This window comes from Sus scrofa, chromosome 14, assembly GCF_054392235.1.
Source record: "Sus scrofa isolate SSC_HxYL_T2T_F1_AM1 chromosome 14, Sscrofa_HxYL_maternal_Yorkshire_Landrace_v2.0, whole genome shotgun sequence".
Taxonomy (NCBI): domain Eukaryota; kingdom Metazoa; phylum Chordata; class Mammalia; order Artiodactyla; family Suidae; genus Sus; species Sus scrofa.
In genome coordinates, this window is record NC_139396.1 from 130,013,187 (window position 1) to 130,035,226 (window position 22,040).

The following is a 22,040-nucleotide window of genomic DNA, read 5'->3' on the forward strand; positions in this document are numbered from 1 at the left end:
TTTCTCTTTATTTTCTTCCTTGAATGTGTTTGACACTCTATATTTGAGTGAATATTGAGTAAATGAGTATCAAACATGCACTTGCTCTACCAAGTCACCTGATATCCCAGAATCCCATGATGTTGGTCGAGGAATGGACTTTTCTGGGAAAACAAGAAGAGGTCCACCCAGTAGAGTGCACCAGGGTGATTGTGGCTGCTTTTTCTTCTCCTAGGGAAGACAGGAGAGGAATTAGATCAGTGGGGTAAGGAGGCTGTTTGGACATGAGGAAGTCCAGATTTGGATGTGGGTTGTTTAGAGGAGTTGTTATGAGAAACCATCTGCCCTATACCTGGTGACTTTGGGGCCCATGGGAAACTTCATCATCACAGGGAGGAAAACAGAGAAGGCTACTGTTTTGTGGGAAGCTGAGTTTGACTGTGGCTTCCTCCTGCTGGGAGAAAGGGGAGGATCTCCCTCTCTCTCTCTTAACCACATCATACTCATATTCATCTAGACCCACATGGAAAATTAGATGAATGCCTTCTGACCTCATGCTCCCTGTTACGCAGCGGCTAACAGCACAGACACTGCTCTGCTGTGAGCTGCACAGTGAAGACCAGAAAGGTGATTATATTGGTTGAGGTAATAGCTTGTCTAAGGCTAAACATAGGCAGATTTGGTAGGGTAGGGTTCATAAAGGACACCTTCATGATCATAAATAAAAGGCTGGGATCCAGAGTTCCTGGTGGCTCTGCAGGTTAAGTAACCAACATTGTCACTGCTATGGCTTGGGTCACAGCTGTGGCAGGGGTTCGATCCCTGGTCTAGGAACTTCTGCATGTGGTAGGCCCAGCCAAAACAAGGAATAAAATCTTGCCGTGTGTGACAACACAGATGGCCCTTAAGGGCATTATGTTAAGTGAAAGACAGAGACAGAGAAAGACAAATACCATATAATCTCACTTATATGTGAAATTTTTAAAAAGTGAAACAAAAAATCAAGTTCATAGGTCCAGAGGCAAGATAGGGTGTGGGGGGCAGTGGACAAAATGGGTGAAGGGGTCAAAAGGCACAAACTTCCAGTTACAAAATAAGTCGTGAGGATATAATGTATCTCATTCGTGAATGGAATCGTCAAAGAGATCTCCTATGTGAAGAGCCCCCAAGTCTTGCTCCTAAGTGTCAGTGTCATACCTTGTTTAACTTCTGGAAAAGATACCACAAAGATTTCTGAATATAAAATGATTTTACAGCAGGGATATAGGGACGGTATGATATGATGATTTGATGCGAACCTAGGTGATGTTTAACCGTGTTACTCAATTTTGTCAGAGGTGATCAAGGCTACGTAAGGTTATCTATTCAAAGGAATCCTATGATTAATTCTTTTTATTTAATTATTTACCCCTAAATGTATGTTTTTGAAAGTTAAAGATTTGCATGACTCACATACTCTGTCTTCTTTCAATGTGTGTAGATTTTTAAGCCAGACAACTAAAGTCATCCAAAATAAATTGGTGATTTTTTTTTTTTTTTTTCGTGAAGAGACTCATATAAAACTTCTGAGGGAGTGTCCATCTTGGTGAAGCAGAAACGAATCTGACTGGGAACCATGAGGTTGCGGGTTCAATCCCTGGCCTCGTTCAGTGGATTGAGGATCTGGCATTGCCGTGAGCTGTGGTGTAGGTTGCAGACACGGCTTGGATCTGGCGTTGTTGTGGCTGTGGTGTAGGCTAGTGGCTACAGCTCCAATTAGACCCCGAGCCAGGAACCTCCATGTGCCATGGGTGCGGCCCTAAAAATGACAAAAATAAATAAATAAAATTTCTGATATGACATAAAAGTATGCATTTTATTTTTAGTAATGTATCTGTTTCAATGCCTGTATTCAGATTGTAACTTTTATATATCATATTTCATAAATTTACTATAATCAATCACCCTGCCATAGATTTTCATGTTGTATCTTTACTTTTCTTTCTTTGTTTCTTAAATATAATCCAGAAGACAACATGACTGCTCCACGTCCTCTTAGGTAGTCTAGCTTTTTAAATGGTGAAAAAAATGGGGCTGACAACCACATGGCTTAATGTCTCTAGACTTTGCCCCACACTATGAATTCTTAGCATCATAGTCCAGTATCTCAGGAAATTTTGTGTGTGAGAGGAAGGACTTGAACTGTAGTTCTTTTTCAGTAGTCTTTCATCAAGACTTGCAATGAAGGGCTACAGAAAATTTATATTTTATAATATTAAGCCTTAAGTGAGTTCCTTTATGTTCAGTGAATGTTCATTGTAACGCAGTTCTAACCTGAACTTGTGGCATAGATCAGAAAGACTTCACAGCTAAGTTCCAGTACATTTCATTTATCTGCATATTAATCATTGGGGACAAGGATATATACTTATTTTTCTTTTTGGTATTCCGCAGACATCAGTAAATGGTAGTTACCACAAACATTCTTCACTTGATGATAATTTACAAAACTTTGTTGAGGGCCAAGATGAAGATTTTATGAAGGAAGTCATTTTCCCAGATTTAGTTGAAATAAAGGCTGCTGATTATGAAGATGATCAGGAACAAATTAAAAGACAACAGGCAAATATTTTTGTTCCAAGTAGTTCTCCAGGTAAAGTTATTTTACAAAAAAAAAAAAATCATCATTAATTAATCATATTATAAGATAGCAGTTTCTCTGTATGCTGGGTAGATTTTTAAAAAGTATTCATCTAAAATTATAGAAAGTTTTCTGTGTTTGTTTTCCATGCTTTCTCTGAGTTTAGGGGAATTGTTTAAAGAAGCTCATTTACTCTCTCTCTGTGTGTGTGTGTGTGTGTGTGTGTGTGTGTGTGTGTGTGTGTGTGTGTGTTTAGACTTTCTGCTAGACTTTAGTGGTAGCCTGTATGACAGTTCTTTGCCTTTTGCTTCTTGTTCGGTCAATACCAGTTTAATACTTTGGACTTTAAAGTAATATCTAGGTTTTGTTATTAAGTGAACACCCAGCTTAAACTGCCAAAAGATGTGATGCCACGCATTTTAGAAGAAGAAGGAATCTATGTGCAGAAAAAGCCAAGAATATATAAAAAGACCTGCAACAAAATGGAAAATCGCCTGCTTAAACTAGAAGAGGCAAGTCCACTAGCTAACAAGCTAAACCACTCACTGATAGTGTGTGGCATTTGTTTTCAGTGAAATATTTAATTACTGTGTTATTAAATATTTTTGATAGGGAAAGTGTTGGTTTGAAGAAAGTGGAGAAATAATGTCATTACCTTCACCTATTAGACAGTCATGGAATTTCAGACTAAACATAAACAAGGAAGCTTTAAATCCAGCATTGAAGACCATGTACAAGAAGGTAACCAACAATAGTTTATTTGTGATTATGGTTAGAGTTCTCGTAATATCAATTATAACTTTATACTTATTTTCTGTGGTGTTAATTTACCCTTTGAAGATACAAGTAAGCCTAGTAAAGGCAAAACTATGATGAAATATTAAGTAACCATTAAAATTATGTCTTCAAGGAAAATTTAATGATATGGGGAAATGCTCAAAATAAAATGCCAGCTGAAAACATAATGCAAAATTTCATATGATTCTAATTTTATAAAAATAGGTAATGAATGAAGAAGTACATATCTCTATATATAGATAGATAAAAGGATTGGAAAATATATCATAGTTAATAATTATCTCTAGATAGTAGGACTTAGGATTACCTTTTTTTGTCTCTGTGGTCTTTTTAGGGCCTCACCCGTGGCATTTGGAGGTTCCCAGGCTAAGGGTCGAAATGGAGCGGTAGCTGCTGGCCTACACCACAGCCACAGCAATGCCAGATCCGAACTGCATCTGCAGCCTACAGCACAGCTCACAGCAATGCCAGTTCCTTAACTCACTGAGCGAGGCCAGGGATCAAACCCGCATCCTCATGGATACTAGTTGGGTTCATTAACCACTGAGCCATGACGGGAACTCCACTTTTATTTTCTTTTTTATACTCTATTTTCTAAATTTCAAAAGTGAATATATATTATACTTATAATCAAAGAAAGAAATTTTATATGTATTCAAAAAGATACTATGAAAATTAGAAGTCCATTAACCTGATGAAAATAAATATCTAGAGAGAAACAGTTATATTAAAAATTTGGCTTGAAAAAAATTTAAATAAGAATTATATACAGATATTTAATTGTTCACTTGCTTTAATCATTCCATATATAGAAAATATGGCTGTAGGTAGATACAAAGTGGAAATAGTATTTCCTAAAAATACAGTTGACCCTTGAACAATATGGCAGTGAGGGCACCAACCTCTGTGCAGCTAAAAACTGCTACTATATATGGAGTGGATGGTCAATGGGGACCTGCTGTATAGCACAGGGTATTCTGCCCAATATTCTGTGATAACTATATGTGAAAAGAATCTGAAAAAAAAGGATATGTGTATGTTATACCTGAATCACTTTGTTGTACAGCAGAAATTATCGCAACATTGTAAATCAACTATAACTCAATAAAACTTAAAAAAAATTGCATACTGCTCTCCCTGTCTCCAAAATAAAGAAATTGACAAAATGACTCACCCAAGGGCAGGAAGCTGAGACAATTTGGATGGAATCAGTGTTCAAATCTTATATTCCATACACTGTGATCTCTAGTTGAACACAAACTTTCCCTCCCACACTTAATTAATTTAAAGATCTGTAAAATGAAAATACAGATGCTATATTTATTGAATAAATTTGTGTATAAATGGACAAGCTCAGTTCAAACGCATGTTGTTCAAGGGTCAACTGTACTTATAGGACTTTGTTCTTTATTCCCTGTTTCTTTAAACCTGTGAATTACTTCCATTCTTCTAGTAATAACACACCTTCTATAATACTTTTTCTTTACAATTGCCTTTCAGTATTTCTTGCATATTCCAGTAGCTGCAACATTTTAACAGCGAGGACACTTAGTTCCTTATAAAACTGATACTTCTCAGCCTACAGAAGAAATGAGGTTTTTCCCTAAGGTGAAAAGATTTATACTTTTAGAGGTCTCCTTACCTTTCTGTAGCATGTGAGGAGGATCTTCTTTCTCTACGATATATGCTGTCTTTTTTCTCCACAGTTTCTATTTCTTTCCTATAGAATCTAGAAAAATTTTAAAAATCTTCTTTATGTTGTAATATATTTTTTATACTTCATACCACTTATAAATTTCTTTCAGGATCTTCTAAAAACATACCAAAACCTTTTGCTAAGAATCTCCTTTTACCATTTTACCATATGAAATGCATTTAAGCTTTAATTGACTATCCTACTTGTAAAATTAAGGACATGTACAAAGATTTTTTTTTTTTTGTCATGAATGAGTGTCGATATTTATCAAATACTTTTTCTAAGCCTATTAAATGTTGTAATGGTACATTCTTCTTTACTTTTAATGTGGTGAATTACACTGGTTTTCAACTATTTCTGAAACAAATCCCATTTGTGATGCATTTTCTTTTTATACATTACTGGATTCAATTTGCTAATATTTTGGTTAGGATTTTTGCCCTATATGTTCCTGAAGTAAATTTGTCTTTAAATTTTCTTCCTTGTAATGTTCTTGTCAGATTTTCAAGGTTACACTGGATTAAACAAAATTTGGGGAGTGTTCCCTCTTTTTCTTTTCTCCAGAAGGATTGTATAATATTGGTATTACTTCTTCTTAAAGTGTTTTGGAAGGTCTCACTGATGAATCCATCTTGGCATGGAAATTTATTTGTGGGAATGTTTTTATTATAGACATATTTCTTCAAAGATAAAAGACTGCCCAGTTGAAAGATATCCCATGTATGTGGGTTGGAAGACTTAATACTGTTAAAATGTCCATACTACACCAATCAGTCTACACATTCAGTGCAATCCCCACCAAAATCCTAATGGTACTTTTCACAGCAACGGAAAAACAGTCCTCAAATTCATATAGAACGACTAAGGGTCCTGAATAGCCAAAACACCAACAACAAAAACGAAATAAAACAAAAAAACTCCACAACCAATCTGGATAGAGAAGAGCAAAACTGGAAGGGTGGCATCATTATCATGGCAGAATAAGAATTTTCTACTGTTTTTCTCTCCAAAGAGCAGTGATTTTGACAATCACCCATAGATAAGAGTGCCATTATAGGAGTCTAGGAGTCCAGTGGAGAGGTTCCATCACACCATTGAAGTGAAAAAAAAAAAAAAAAAACCTGCATATTTTTTGCTAGGTCTAGAATTCTAGACCAAACTAGGCTGTTATTTTGCTTTTAGCACTTTAAAGATAGCTTTTCATGTATTTCTGAATCTCCTTATTTCTATTGAAAAGGCTGTTTAAAGTCTTATCCTGATTTTCAGTTTTTCTTTGTCTTTGATTTTCTGCTATAATATGTTAGGGTGTTATTTCCAGTGTAACATGTTAAGGCATGATTTTCCTTTATAAATATTCTGCTTTGGGCTATTAGGACTTCCGGAAGGTATGACTCCATGTGATCTATTGGTTTTGGAAAATTCTTAGTCATTATCTTAGCAAATACTGCTTCTGCCCTAATCTCTTTCCCTCTGTGTTCTGGAACTTCAAGTACGCATGTTCCTTGTGTCTTCTGCTTTTCATTGTTTTTTACCCCTTTTCCTCTTTGAGCTTTAGTCTGAATATTTTCTATTGCCTGTCTTCTAGTTCACTCAGCTAATTTTCTGCTGTGTGCAATTTTCTCTATTAAATCTATCTGATAAATTATTTCCTTGTCTTCATTTCTTATTTAAGAAGATTTCTCCTTTTTAACCTTAAGAAAAAGGTATTTATGTGGTCTTTGTTTGTTTGTTTGTTTGTTTGTATTCCTTCTAGTTTAGGCTTAATTTCTAAATTTTTTAAATTTTAAATTATTTCTGTCGTCTTCTGAATTTTCCAAATTCTGTTGTGTATTCTTTAATGTCACAAAATTTTCCTTATGTCTTTTGGCTTGTGTTGAAAACTATGTTTCTATTTTATGTTTTTTAGTGTCTTTCTGGCATGCTTTGATTGTGGGGACATTATGTTACTGTTTATTCGTTTTTATTAGGAAACTTTCTCTAGATTTAATCCTGAGCCTTTTCGACTGTTCACTTTATGTTAAATTAGTTTTCCTGACATTTTAGGGAAAAGGCTTGGTTCAGATAACTTTTATGATGTTACGGAGTTCTGTTTTTTTTGTGTGTGTAGTGTTAAAAAATATATAGTGGCTGTATTCCCCTACCCAGATTTTTTTTCTGTACCTTCTTGTAGTCTCTGTGGTCCCTGACCTTCTCAAGTTTTATTTCACCTCCAGTAGTTTCTCTTTTAGTGTGAAGCCTTGTCCTAAAACTTCCTAAGGAGTAGGCTCCCCTAGCTGCACCTGTTCTTAGCAAAATTCCTTGCTCTCACCCACAGTTAGAATAGACAAAACCCTTTCCAGGTTTTGTCTATTTTGCTGTTTTTAAAATTGACCTGTTGTACTTCTGGTGAATATCTGTTGGCTCTTTCCAGTTCTCTTGTTGTTAGGACCATCTTATGTTCCATTGCTTCTTTCTGCTCTGTCCTACACAGTCCCAGTGCTATGCAGATCTTATTGTTAGTGGTTTATCTTCGTCTATTTGCATTTTGGGTTTCATGGCAGCACACAGAAGTTCTCATGAACTCGAACCTGAGCCACAGCAGTGACGTAACCAAATCCTTAACTGCTTAGCCACCAGGGAACTCTCTGTGATATAGTTTCGTTTTAAATCTTATCCATGGATTTTTGGCTTTGCTGTGTAGTTGCTCTGCCTGTTTTATGTAGAGATTTGGGAATACAGGCACAACAAGATATTGTGGATTCAGCTCCAGACCACTGCAGTGAAGCACATATCCCAATAAAGCAAGTCAAATGATTTTTTTGATCTCCAGAAATTCCAAAAGTGCATGCAGAAGTTATGTTTATACAACAATGTAGTATATTAAGTATGCAATAGCATTATGTCTAAATAAAATGTATATACCTGAATTAAAAAATACTTTATTGCTAAACAATGCTAACCGTTATCCAAGCATTCTGGTAGTCATAATCTTTTTGGAATAGTAACATCAAAGATCACTGACCACAAATCACCATTACAAATAAAATAATAATGAGAGGAGTTCCTATTGTGGCCCAGCAGGGTAAGGACCCAACATTGTTTCTGTGAGGATGTGGGTTTAATCCCTGGCCTCACTCAGTGGATTAGGGATCTGGTGTTGCCGAAAGCTGTGGCATAGGTTGCACATGCAGCTCAGATCTGGTGTTGTCTCTGATTCCACCTTTGGCCCAGGAACTTCCATATGCTGCAGGTGCATAATAATAATGAGAAAGTTTGAAATATTGCAAGTATAACCAAAATGTGATACCAAGGCAGAAATTGAGCAAATACAGTTGGAAAAGTGGTGCTGACAGACCTGCTCAGCACAGAGTTGCCATGAACCTTCACTTTGTTAAAAACACAGTATCTGGGAAGTATAGTAAAGCGAAGTGCAATAAAATAAGGTATGCCTGTATCTAAAACTGTACTGCCACCATATTTCCAGAATCATCCATCTAATGAATTCTTAGTTTCTGATATTTTCAGTATATTTTTAGGTTTAAAATATTTATGTGGGGAGTTCCTTGGTTGCTCAGCAGGTTAAAGATTTGGCATTGTCACTGCTGTGGCTCTGGTTACTGCTGTGACATGGGTTTGATCACTGATCTAGGAACTTCTGCATGCTGTGGGCACATCCAAAAAAAAAAAAAAAAAAAGTACTCATTTGATATTTGATTCTTCTGTATATACCCCAGTTTTCTTTTGGAATGCTCCATGTTTTCATCTTTTCATGTGTTTTTTTTTTTACTCTATTTTTTTAAAATATGTTAGTAATAGCTACTTTAAAGTTCATGTTTGCTAAGTCCAATATCTGGGTCCTGCAAGTCTGTTTTTATTATTTGTTTTTTTCTTTATTTTGCACATTTAGTCCTGTCTTTTCTTATGGTTGGTATTTTTATTGTATTCCATATATTATATACTAAAAGTTATAGAAACTCTAGATCCTATCTTCTTCCAGAAAAGTTCTGTCCTTTGTTTTTTAGGCATATTGAGTGGGGGTGATCATCTTAATCCTGTTGGAGACAACTGATTTCAGACTGGGCTGCAGTTTTGTTAAGGCTCAGTCTATATCTCTATCTTCTGTTTACTTAATCTCTCCCTGGTTTAACTGTAACTAGGGTAGGGTTTTCTTTTCTTTTCTTTTCTTTTTAAATCACTAACACATATCCAAATACCTAGCATATAGCAGACACTCAGTGGGTGCTTATATTATTTGTAATGGTACTTATCACTTCAGTAGATGTACGCTTTTAGGGTCCAAGTATAATTTAGAAGGGAAGACACTGGTTGACTGGCATAATCTTAGGAAATCCTATTTTCTGCATGGTGCCTATCACACTGTGAGAGACTGGCAATGTCTCTACCCCATCCTAATTCATGATATAACACATTTACCAGGATTTTATAAATGCCCCCCCAGCCCAACAGTGCAATATGTTTCTGTTTGTCCCCAGTTTGGTTACTATAAAAATCCATCTCCATTAAAAAATTTAAAAATAACAGAATAAAAGAGGAAAGAAGGGAAATCTCTGTTATTTAGTTTATCTTGTTCATTGCTGTTACCTGGCATAACTTTTTTTTTTAAATAAATTTTATATTCCCACTGTACAGCAAGGGGGTCAGGTTATCCTTACATGTATACATTACAATTACATTTTTTCCCCCACCCTTTGTTCTGTTGCAACATGAGTATCTAGACAAAGTTCTCAAAGCTATTCAGCAGGATCTCCTTGTAAATCTATTCTAAGTTGTGTCTGATAAGCCCAAGCTCCCGATCCCTTCCACTCCCTCCCCCTCCCATCAGGCAGCCACAAGTCTCTTCTCCAAGTCCATGATTTTCTTTTCTGAGGAGATGTTCATTTGTGCTGGATATTAGATTCCAGTTATAAGTGATATCATATGGTATTTGTCTTTGTCTTTCTGGCTCATTTCACTCAGTATGAGATTCTCTAGTTCCATCCATGTTGCTGCAAATGGCATTATGTCATTCTTTTTTATGGCTGAGTAGTATTCCATTGTGTATATATACCACATCTTCCAAATCCAATCCTCTGTCGATGGACATTTGGATTGTTTCCATGTCCTGGCTATTGTGAATAGTGCTGCAGTGAACATGCGGGTGCATGTGTCTCTTTTAAGTAGAGCTTTGTCCGGATATATGACCTGGCATAACTTTTGTACTTTATGATGGTAACAGTGTGTTTTATTTAAATTTTGCTCAAGATATATAGCACAGATATTTTAACATAATTATCTGAGACCAGTGTTCTTGGGGAAAGAGGTCCTTGAAACAATGGCAGTTTGTTGAATGAATGAATGCATGAGTGTCTGAAGGAATGAATGAACAAAGAGATGATAAGTAAATGCAGAAATATAATTTTTAGAGAAACATCAAACACTATTCAGATTAACATTTGTAACCATCTAGAATCTCAAGTGGGAAACCACTGGGCTGATCAAGTAACTTTTCCTCCAGTGCGTTCTAGCTTCATCCAAGCTAATTTCACTACTTTATGGATTCTTATTAGAGTTGGGAATAAATGTAAATGTCACTTCACCAAGGATGTAAACTGAGTATTAAAATTCATTCTGTAGCTGCATCCTTAACAGGCAACGTTTTGGAATTTGTGTCAGACAAATGCTTGTGCCTGCCTTTTCCTTCTATCTTCACCATATTTTTTACTCTGCTCAGCCAGCCATGGAGGCAAGGTATGTTTGGGATTTCTCACCTGAATAAAAGAAATGCAAAGGCAACTGAAGCAGAGATAATAGCTGTCTGAGTATCAAAGTCTTCTCTTTGCCGTTGCCTCTGCCAGCTTTAATGCCCTGTCATACCTCAGGTCTTATTTGCTTGTTTTTCATTGACTGGTTTTGCCTACGCATTTGGCTATGCCCTTTACTCCCTCTTCCAGCACTCCTCTTATATATTTACCTAGACCTTAAATGTGTCGTCAGCTTGGATGTTTTTGTGCTTTCATCTGGTTCCTGATTCACTGTTACCTAGATCTTTGGTTTATGGTCTAACACAATTACTTAGTTCTAGAAGGTCACTTAATCCCCTCAGTCAACTTCTGCTTTTAACCAGTATCATAGAGCTTACTATCTCCCAAGAGAACTTCAGTATTATCCCATTTGAATTGTTTGTTTTCTGTGTTGAATTAAAATCTCCCTCCTGGATCACTACTGCTCTTTTGACGTGGGCCATAAGGAACTCATGAACTACTTCACTTATGTGACAGCTCTTCAAATAGTTGAAGTTTACTTTTACCTTTAGCTTTTGCTGTCCAGTCTAAACTTACTTCCTTTGACCATTGTTAGGTTTTTCCATGATCTCAGCTATCTTCCTCTAGTTTCTGTGCACTGCAGTCAGTAGTGCTGAGTAGGGCAAGACCAAGGGCAGAGGCTTGTGTTATTCCAATAGAAACTCAAAGCAAGTTACGCAGTTGTTTATCCTGTGCTAAATCTGCTTAACAAAACAGGCATCTCTAACTTAACCACTTTAATTTCCAAAATTATTCATTTGTCATTTGGTTGTTTAAAACTGAAACTGTTTATTTCCTTTGTAGTTTTACCTGGTTCATGACCAATTACTACTGATTACTAAATTTTATATGTGGAATTAAGTGTGGGTTTCCCCCTCTGAGTTGGTCTTTACACTGAAAATAGACACTTATAGGAGAAGGATAAAATAGAAACAAGCTTTATGACTAATCTCTTGTTTCTTCTCAACCCAATGAGGAAAGAGGAGAGGATTCCTGACTCAGGAGAGAGGAGGGAGGGAGAAATGTAAGCATCATACTGGTGACCTACAGTCCTTGAGAAGTACTGGATATGCCACACCAGGTCAAGGGTGCAACAGCAGTTTTTTTCAGTGTAACAGCAGGCGTAATAGCTGCCGGAGGCAGCAAATGGCACAGACTGGAAAGTATGCTCTGCTGCTGCAGACTGATCTAGGGAAAGGGCTTATGCTCTTTTTTTTTTTTATAGGTAGATGCTGTCATGACTCCTATCATGGCGAGGCATTCATGAATTAGGCTGTATGTGCTAAGTAACCCACTAGCCTTCTCAAATTACATCACTAAAAACCATCTGCATCCATATTCAAACATATATGCTTAAATTAAAAGTAGGGTACTACAACATGGTTAAATTGATTTGAATATAATCTAAGGCCTACAAACTTCAACTGATTTAGGGGCAATCTGGTATATAAACGGAGGCAGTCTCATGTATAAAGAAAGATGATCTCCTTATAAGGTAGGATTTGCTTAAAGAGTCCAGTCACCTCCAGGGAACTTTCCTGGGGATTACCAATGTGATCACTTAGGAACAATGTTTTTATGAGGATTTGCCACTTACCTCTGGCCACAGATGACTATTAGATCATCACATAGTGAACTATTGTCCCACCGGTTCCAAACACCATTTGTCATAGCTTTCCTATGGGAAATTATTTTGGGGCTTATAACTTGAAAGTTCAACCTCTACACAACAGTAAGGTAAGATGACAGTAATTTATGGCAAGATAATTGAAACACTGCAATATGAATACATTTTATGAAATAAAGGGCTATAATCAATTTCAAGGAAGAAGGAGCAAACAGTTGTTCTTTGCTTTTTCTGTATCTCTTAATTTTATTACAGTTAACATGTTATTTTTATAAGCAGTTCCTTCTAATTTCAAAAGAAATAAATCAAATTAACATTGCGTAAATATTTTTCTTTAAAAGGCAGTGAAATCTGACCTAGAAATCTCTGTTAGGAACAAAATGGAAGGTCAAGGGGAAATGTATCATTTAGATCTCAACATTGTGGGTTTGCAATTCAGTCATCACCCTCTCTTCAATCAAGAACAAGTATTATGTGCCAGGCTGCTCCAACTTTATGAGTGTTTTCAAGACAGGCAGCAACAGAATTTAACTCAGCTGCTGTATGAGAAGGTGAGAATGACTTTCACTATATTTACAGAGCTGAAACGTTAATGTTGAGGGAGGAAACAGACTTCCTAGTACAGAGCAGGCTATCCTAAAGTATTTTCCCACGGCATTTACTCTTAGTCTGAGAATGATGAATACAAAGTTATCTAATGGCATCATGAAGGGGACATGAAGTCTGAAGAGAAATCAGAGTATCCACTGATTGTTTTTATGAATTTGTATCTCTCATTTAAACTCTGTAGCTGTTTCTGATATATGAGTTTTTGTGTTTTGTTGTGTTTTGTTTTGCTTTTTAGCTCCAGTGGCATATGGAAGTTCCCAGGCCAGGGGTTGAATTAGAGCTGCAGCTGCCAGCCTACGCCACAGGGATCCGAGCCACATCTGTGACCGACACCATAGCTTACAGAGGCTTAACCCAACTGAGTGAGGCCAGGACTCAAAACTCGCATCTTCATGGATCCCAGTAGGATTCGTTTCCACTGAGCCACAACAGAAAATCCTATATGAGCGTTTTGTTAACTAGTATTCTCTCTAAAACGATATTTTGATAGGTCTTATTCAACTAATGAATACATTTTAAGAATAAATATTTAGCGAGGTATTTAGTTAAGTATTCAGGCCTGACAGATTTACCAAGACATTCCAATAAGCTAGAAATGAATTGTACCTTAATATATCTCTTTTTAAGAATACAAGTGCTGAACCCACAGGACTTAAATCATTTGATTGAATTTTCATGTAGCAATTGTGTGAGAGAACTTAATGGATGAAGAACATGCATTAATAATGTCAGAATATTTCCTAAGGCAAATATTGAGTATTCTAACTTTTAGTTTACTTTTGCGAATGAAGGAACCAACTTTGAAATTAAGATCTAGGTGATTGAAAAGTGATTTGATTTATAGATTTCTACTTAATAGACAATTTTCCAACAGTAATGTATAATCTTTGAAGTCTGACCTAGCAATATCAATTTTATTTCACTAGAGTACTATCTATTACTGTACATTAAAAAAACCTCTACATTCATTTTTCATGTAGCATGGCTCTCTGTATAAAACAACATTTGGGGATCATTTGTAACATTTTAAAATATTATTATTATTATTTTTTTTTTTGTCTTTTGTCTTTTGTCTTTTTTTGTTGTTGTTGCTATTTCTTGGGCCGCTCCCGCGGCATATGGAGGTTCCCAGGCCAGGGGTTGAATCGGAGCTGTAGCCACCGGCCTACGCCAGAGCCACAGCAACGCGGGATCCGAGCCACGTCTGCAACCTACACCACAGCTCACGGCAACGCCGGATCGTTAACCCACTGAGCAAGGGCAGGGATCGAACCCGCAACCTCATGGTTCCTAGTCGGATTCGTTAACCACTGCGCCACGACGGGAACTCCCCTATTTTGTTAATTCTTGGGAGACAAAAGTAATTTCTTAGTGATTTTTACTTTTCTTCAATTCTGCTATTTTTCCCTCTTTTTTTTTTTTTTTTTTTTTTTTTACATAGACAATACAGGAATACATTTGTATTGGAAAAGATTTAAGATTTGAAGTTTACATTTAAGATTTGAAGATTTACATTTGTATTGGAAAAGATTTAAGTATAGAAGTCTTAACATATGAAAGCCCTACTTAATCTTCACCTCAGCTACAACCTTATAGTTTGAACTACAGCCTGAAAGTTCTTTTTTCCATGTATCTCTGTATATACATAAGCCGTGATGGTTTTTAACATAAATTGGATCTTCCATATATATTATTTGGTAACTTGGTTTTTAAAAATTAATTCTGCATCTTGAAGCTTTCTCATATCACTGTACATGGACCCATATATACCTGTATATTAATATGCTTAATCACTTCCCATTCATAACATTTAGGTCATTTCCATCTTTTATGATTATAAATAATTAAACAATGTACATGTAATTAATCCTTGTACATGTATATTTGAACACACATTTGAAAACTTCTGTAGGGTAGAGTCAGAAGTGAAATTTCTGGAGTTCCCGTCGTGGCGCAGTGGTTAACGAATCCGACTAGGAACCATGAGGTTGCGGGTTTGATCCCTAGCCTCGCTCAGTGGGTTAAGGATCCGGCATTGCCGTGAGCTGTGGTGTAGGTTGCAGACGCGGCTCGGATCCCGCGTTGCTGTGGCTCTGGCGTAGGCTGGTGGCTACAGCTCCAATTCAACCCCTAGCCTGGGAACCTCCATATGCCGCGGGAGCGGCCCAAGAAATAGCAACAACAACAACAACAACAAAAGACAAAAAGACAAAAAAAAAAAAAAAGTGAAATTTCTTGGTCAAAGGTAAAGGTGCATGAAGTTTAAATTTTATTAAAGAGTGATGAATTGCCTTTGCAAAAAGTTTTTTCAGTTTGAATTTCCACTGACAGTACAGGAGAGAGCACACTTCCCAGAGCCTTACCAAAAGTTGATATTATTTGCCCATTTTTCTGTAGCTTTATTTATCTTTAACTAATTACAAGAGTTTTCATACACACACACACACACACACACACACACACACACACACACAGAAGATATAAGTCCATACAATGATATGTGTCTTTTGAATTAAAAAATATATATATATATATTAACCCTATCCTGTTACTTTCTTTTTAACTTTATTTTTTTATCTCTTGGAAATATTTAAAAATTTTTTGGTCTTTTTTGGTGGGGGGGTGCACCCACGGCATATGGAGGTTCCCAGGCTAGGGGTCTAATTGGAACTGTAGCTGCTGGTCTTTGCCACAGCCACAGCAATGCCGGATCTGAGCCGCATCTATGACCTACACCATTGCTCATGGCAGTGCTGGATCCTTACCCACTGAGTGAGGCCAGGGATTGAACCTGCGTCCTCATGGATACTAGTCATATTCGTTTCAGCTGAACCATGACTGTAACTCCAGTATTTAAAATTTTATGATGTCAAATCTTGTCAGTTTTTTTGCCTTGGGGATTTTAGGCTTTGTTGTTCACTTAGAAAGTCTTCCTAGATTTCTATCAATCAGTATACCTTTGGTTACAATTCACAGAAAACTCTTTCTCAAACTGTATCAAAAGTCCCAAGTTAGGGCAGCTATAGAGTTGGTTAATTTGGTGGCTCAACAATATCATCAACAACCCTAGCTTTTTTCTGTCTTTCTTTCTTTTTTTTTTTTTTTTTTTTTTTTGTCTTTTGTCTTTTTGTTGTTGTTGTTGTTGCTATTTCTTGGGCCGTTCCCGCGGCATATGGAGGTTCCCAGGCTAGGGGTTGAATTGGAGCTGTAGCCACCAGCCTACGCCAGAGCCACAGCAACGCAGGATCCGAGCTGCGTCTGCAACCTACACCACAGCTCACGGCAACGCCAGATCGTTAACCCACTGAGCAAGGGCAGGGACCGAACCCGCAACCTCATGGTTCCTAGTCGGATTCGTTAACCACTGCGCCACGACGGGAACTCCTTTTCTCTCTTTCTAATCTTTATCTTCAGCAAATTGACTTGGTTGGCTTCTCTTATGGGAAAGAACAGAGTGGCTACTCCAGTTGAAGGCATGCTGACCAGACACAGAATATGCAGCCTAGAGTCTCACTTAAAGCCTTCACCAACCTTCCCCCACACCTCAAAAGATTGCCCCTCATGTCTCATTGGCTAGAATTATATAACATGATTATGCCTAGACCAGTCACTAGTGAGAAGAATAAAGTTGCTACAGATGGCTAGACTAATAAGGGTTTACCTCTGAAATAAATGGAGATTGGGCAATTGAACAAAATTGGAGTTCTGCCAACCAAGAGAAGTGAGCATTCAAGGGCAATCAATAGTGTCTGGAAGACCAAAATTATAAAGATGTCTTTCTATATATTCTTCTAATAATATAGTGTGTGTGTGTGTTTGTGTGTGTGTGTGTGTGTGTGTGTGTCTAATTATAGCTTTTAATTCTGTTTGCAGTTTGTCTTGTGTCTTGTGAGGTTGGGCTCCAACTCTATTTCTTTTTCCCCAAAGATTAGCCTGATATCTAAACATCATAATTTTCTGACTGATTTAAAATCCTGTCTTTACTAAGCTGGATTCACATATTTACATAGGTTTGCTTAAGGAAACTGTATTCCACTGACATATTGTCTAGTCCTACCCTGTTTTAATGACTATATTTAATTATTAAATTATGATATACAAAAACAAGTGCCTTTTTATTGTTTTTTTTCCCTAGGATACTTTTGCATATTCTTATAGATTTGATATTCCAGATGAACCTTAGAATTAGCTTGTTAACTTCTATTTAAAAATCCTATTACCATTTTTATTGTAATTGCATTATATTATTATATGAATTTTGAAAGACATTTTATATTTATTAAAAATTATATTTCCTCATCCAGGAATGTAGTATGTCTTCATGTTTGTTGAGGTCTTCTCTTATGTTTTCAAGTAAAAGTTTATATCATTTGACTCTAGTCTTGGAGTTCCAACAAACTGTCCCTCACTGACAGACTTCTGCACATTTTAGGGCATAATTTCTTCTGGTTTTATTTTTCTGTGGATAGTTATCTCGTTTTGTGCTTTGCTCAGTATATTTTGTTGATTTTACTTGTTTTCCTATCTTATGCATTTATTCTTTTATAGAGATATATAGATGGAGATATAATCATAAATACGTATGTAGATATGGTTGTGATGATGGCAGTGGATATGGATAAAGATAGATATCTTTTCTATAACCATGGGATTTCCTGTAACCTGTGCTCAATATGCCATCTCGATTGATTGCCATTTTTTCATATTAATTGATAAACTGATTACCTAGAAATTTCAAGGCATAACATTTATTTCTTAGACAAATATTGAGGTTCTTCTCAGTTCTGCTCCAGGGCGCTTTTATGAAATATATTTTGGAAGACAAGATAGTAATACCCCAAAAGTTATATACTTGTACTTCTGCTGCACATACCTAGACTGACGGGTAAATAGGATAGTAACAAGTGGATAAAATGTACCAAAAAAGCTCTTTTATTTGTTGTAGCTTAAAGCACTGACAGATGCTACCAAATTAGCAAATGAAAATTTGAAAATAAGTCAGCTGACCAGAAAATCTTTACAGGATTATTATTGGCAGATAAGGTAAGTTTTAGGCCATTCATGTATTCATCAAGCATTTATTAAGTAACTTCTTTAGATAAACTATTGTACAATGCTATGGAAGATGTAAAATAAGAAAATGACATGTATACATGTATGTTCTAAGTTTCTTTTCTATGTCTGTATGTTTCTGTTTTGTGTATAGATTCATTTATATTATTTTTTAGTTCTACATGTAAGTAAGGTCTTATGGTATTTGTCTTTCTTTATCTGACTTCAGTAAGCAAAATATTCTCTAGGTCCAAAAGTTTCCACAAATGGCAATGTTCCATTCTTTTTTATGGCCGAGTAATATTCCACTATAGCAGCACTATACTTCTTAAGCTGATCATGTTTCCATGTCTTGGCTATTGTAAATAGTGCTGCTCTGAACATTAGGGTGCATGTATCTTTCTGAATTAGATTTTTCATTTTTTCCAAGTGTATACTAGGAGTGGAATTGCTGAAGATCCTTACTCTTTAAGCAATTATGGAAATGGTTCCAACCTTTTGTAAAGATACATTTTTGTGTAAAAATATTTCACAAAAGGGCCACGTGAAAGTAATTGTAGTTTTACTATTCATTTATTTAAAAAAAACCATGTTGATTAAAAACTACTGAGTTTACTAATACCTTTCAGTTCACTTGGATTATATTTATCTCAAGTATTTGGTATGTTTGAGAATTGGCCCACATATACATATGTGCAAGATATATTTTTAATTAAATCTAAGGACAGTACTCAAAGAGCATATAGAGTTAAGGACCCCTATAAAAATAAAACATGGCCTAAAAATTGGGAACCATTGGCTAACAGAGTAATTCGGAAGAGAAGTTAGGAAGGCATAAAATAATGGGAAAAATAATGTCAAGACAACACATGATTATGTCTCAAGGAATCTCCAAAAACAGGAAAGCTCTCTGGGAGGTACTTATTGGGTAGAAAGTTAAGCTATGCACAAAGATATGATAACCATGAAAGTGATTTGATAGTTAAAGAATTTTTCTGACTCCCTGCCCATTACCTGAAACTTTCTACAAACTCTTAATCACTAGAGGAAAGTTGTTTTAAATAATTGGTTTCCTAGAATACCCTAGTTAAATGCAAACAGTACTACTAGAGGAAGTTGACATATGCCTTTTACAAGTACTGGCACACAGTGAGCACTCAGTTGGATGAATGAATAAACAAATGAATAGAAGCCATCACTATTTATAAAACAATAAACTAGTATTATAAGACTAACTAAAATTTAAGGCAAAGAACAGTCATTTACATAAGGAACACAGAGCAAGTAAGGAAGAATTGAGGAGCAGAGAGAGTGGTAAATATGTGGGTAAGTCTCTGAAACGATCATGTAATGATGGAATGCTGTCTATAGGGTATAAAAATACAGAAAGAGTTAAAAATATTAGGAACTCTTTTCTGTGGAAAGGTTCATTTGTGCCATCATGGACTTGGAGAATAGACTTGTGGTTGCCAAGGGGGAGGAGGAGGGAGTGAGATGGATTGGGAGCTTGGGGTTAATAGATGAAGACTATTGCCTTTGCTGTGTAGCACTGGGAACTATGTCTAGTCACTTATAATGGAGAATGATAATGTGAGAAAAAAGAACGTATGTATGTATGTGTAACTGGGTCACCATGCTATACAGTAGAAAATTGACAGAACACTGTAAACCAGCTGTAATGGAAAAAAATACAAATCATTATATATATAAAAAATAAAATAAAAAGATTATAGCAGAAAAGTTTGTGCTCATATATAATAATAATAATCATTTATCCATTAATTCTAAAAATCTTTATTGATCAATTCTTATATGCTAGGGCAAAGCTAAGAATACAAAGATCAGTAAGACATTGAGGATGATGTTCAAATGAGCTGTTCTAATGTTTTAAAGTAAAAATTTTCCTATAATGAAGGTCCTCCTAATAGAAAAAAAAAATATTAAAAACTCCTAGAATGGAGTAAAGGATGGAAAAGGGTAAATATAACTAAAGATACTTCCATTGACCAGGAGGAGAGTGAAGGTAAAGCTTAATATTAGATGTTGATAAATCAAGGACTTAAAAATTTTAGCTTATAACCTCTAAAGGAAGAGAATAAAAAATCTAGCTTCTAAATCAACTGAAGAGGAAAATGGGATAATAAAAAATATTCAACCAATCTAAAATAAGGTAAAAAAAAATAGAGAAAAAGTAATATAGAAACAGATGAGACAAGGGAAAAGCATAAAAGAAAATGGTGGAGTTAAATAAGTGATCCATTTTTATCTAGACTAGATTAGAATAATTGAATTAATCCATCATATGTTATTTGCTAAGAGACTTATCTAGACCATAAGGATACAGAAAGTTAGAGAACAAAATAATGAAAAAAAATATGCCACATAATACTAACAAAAAAAGCTGGCAAAGCTATGTTAATATAAGGTAAAATAGATCTTTAAGGCATGAAGCTTGACTAAAGCTAAAAGGCCACATCAAAATACATGGTTTAATTCACATGTATGTATGTATATGCATATTATATATGTATATGCATATAATAATATGGCTTCAAAATATAGAAAGCAAAATTTGACAGAAATGCAAAGAGAAATAGAAAATTCACAAACATATTGGGCAATTTTAACATACTCTTCTCAGTAACTGATGGAACAAGGAAGCCAAAAGATCTGAGGACAGAAGATTTGAACAACATGATTAATAAACTTGACTTAATTGTTTTATAGTTTTTATTAAATTTTATTGGAGTATAGTTGACTTACAATGTTGTTATTAGTTTCAGATATACCTCAAAGTGAATTAGTCTTGAATATAAATGTATCTATTATTTTTCCCCATATAGGTTATTACAAACTATTGAGTAGATTTTGTTGTGCTATACAGTAGGTTCTTGTTAATCATCATTCTGTACAGTCGTGTGTATGTGTTATTCCCACCCTCCCAATTCTCCCCTTCCCCCGATGGTTTCACAAATGAAACCATAAGATTTGCTTTGAAATTTGTGAGTGTGTTTCTGTTTTATAAATAAGTTCTTTTGTATCATTTTTATTAGATTCCACATATATGTTATCTTTCTCTGACTTAACTGACACATATATAAAATTTTGCAGCCAACAACTGCAAAATACCACTCTTCCAGAACACATGGAAGAACATTTATAAAAGTTGATCCTATATTATTTCAATAAATCTCGGAGTCTCAATATATTCAAAGCATTTAAATCATTCAATGCCGAAGTCCAATACAGAAATACCAAAATATTGCTGGGAAATCGCTATATGTTTGGAAATTAAGAAGTACATATCTAGATAATTTATTTGTCAGAGAAGATGTCATAATGATAATTGGAAGATTTTTTTTAATTTACTGAAACTACATATCAAAATTTGTGAGATACAGCTAAAATAGTTCTCAGAGGAAAATTTGTTTATTTTAACACATATGTTAGAGAAAAAGAAAGTTTGAAAATGAATGAGCTAAGTATCTTTCTCAGCAAGTTAGGAAAAAGGACAGAAAGAAAGAAAGAGAACAGAAATTAGTAAGAAAGGTAGGATAAGAGTCAACAAATCCAGATGTCTGATAAAAATTGATAAATTCTAACAGCTGATCAAGAGAAAAAGAAACAGCACAAATGTACATTATTTAATATCAAGAAAGGGGACATTACTGCAGATACTGTATAGTTTAAATGACTTAATGCGAAAGAATGTGAACATTTACATGGAAAGGACAAATATCTATAAAAATACAACTCCAGAATATATACAAGAAATGGTAAAAGAAGGGGAAAAATACTTAAGTAGTTCAGTAATTGTTAAAGAAATCAAACCAGTAACTTGAAACCTTTCTACAAAGAAAACTCCAGGCTCAGAGGACT

The 22,040-nt window shown here is 35.4% G+C and overlaps 1 protein-coding gene across 6 annotated transcripts in view; it reads left to right on the forward strand.

Moving 5' to 3' along the window:
* CC2D2B (coiled-coil and C2 domain containing 2B) overlaps positions 1 to 22,040 on the forward strand; it is a 95,766-nt gene that overhangs the window by 10,913 nt on the left and 62,813 nt on the right. For all 6 annotated transcript variants that reach the window (XR_014826660.1, XR_014826661.1, XR_014826663.1 and 3 more), the window contains 5 exons: positions 2,413 to 2,611; positions 2,975 to 3,111; positions 3,212 to 3,340; positions 12,842 to 13,051; positions 18,055 to 18,152. Coding sequence is in view for 1 of the 6 variants with exons in the window: in XM_084994975.1 (XP_084851101.1) it covers positions 2,413 to 2,611; positions 2,975 to 3,111; positions 3,212 to 3,340; positions 12,842 to 13,051; positions 18,055 to 18,152 (773 nt within the window). In the remaining 5 variants the exon portion in view is untranslated. The remainder of the gene's footprint in view (positions 1 to 2,412; positions 2,612 to 2,974; positions 3,112 to 3,211; positions 3,341 to 12,841; positions 13,052 to 18,054; positions 18,153 to 22,040) is intronic.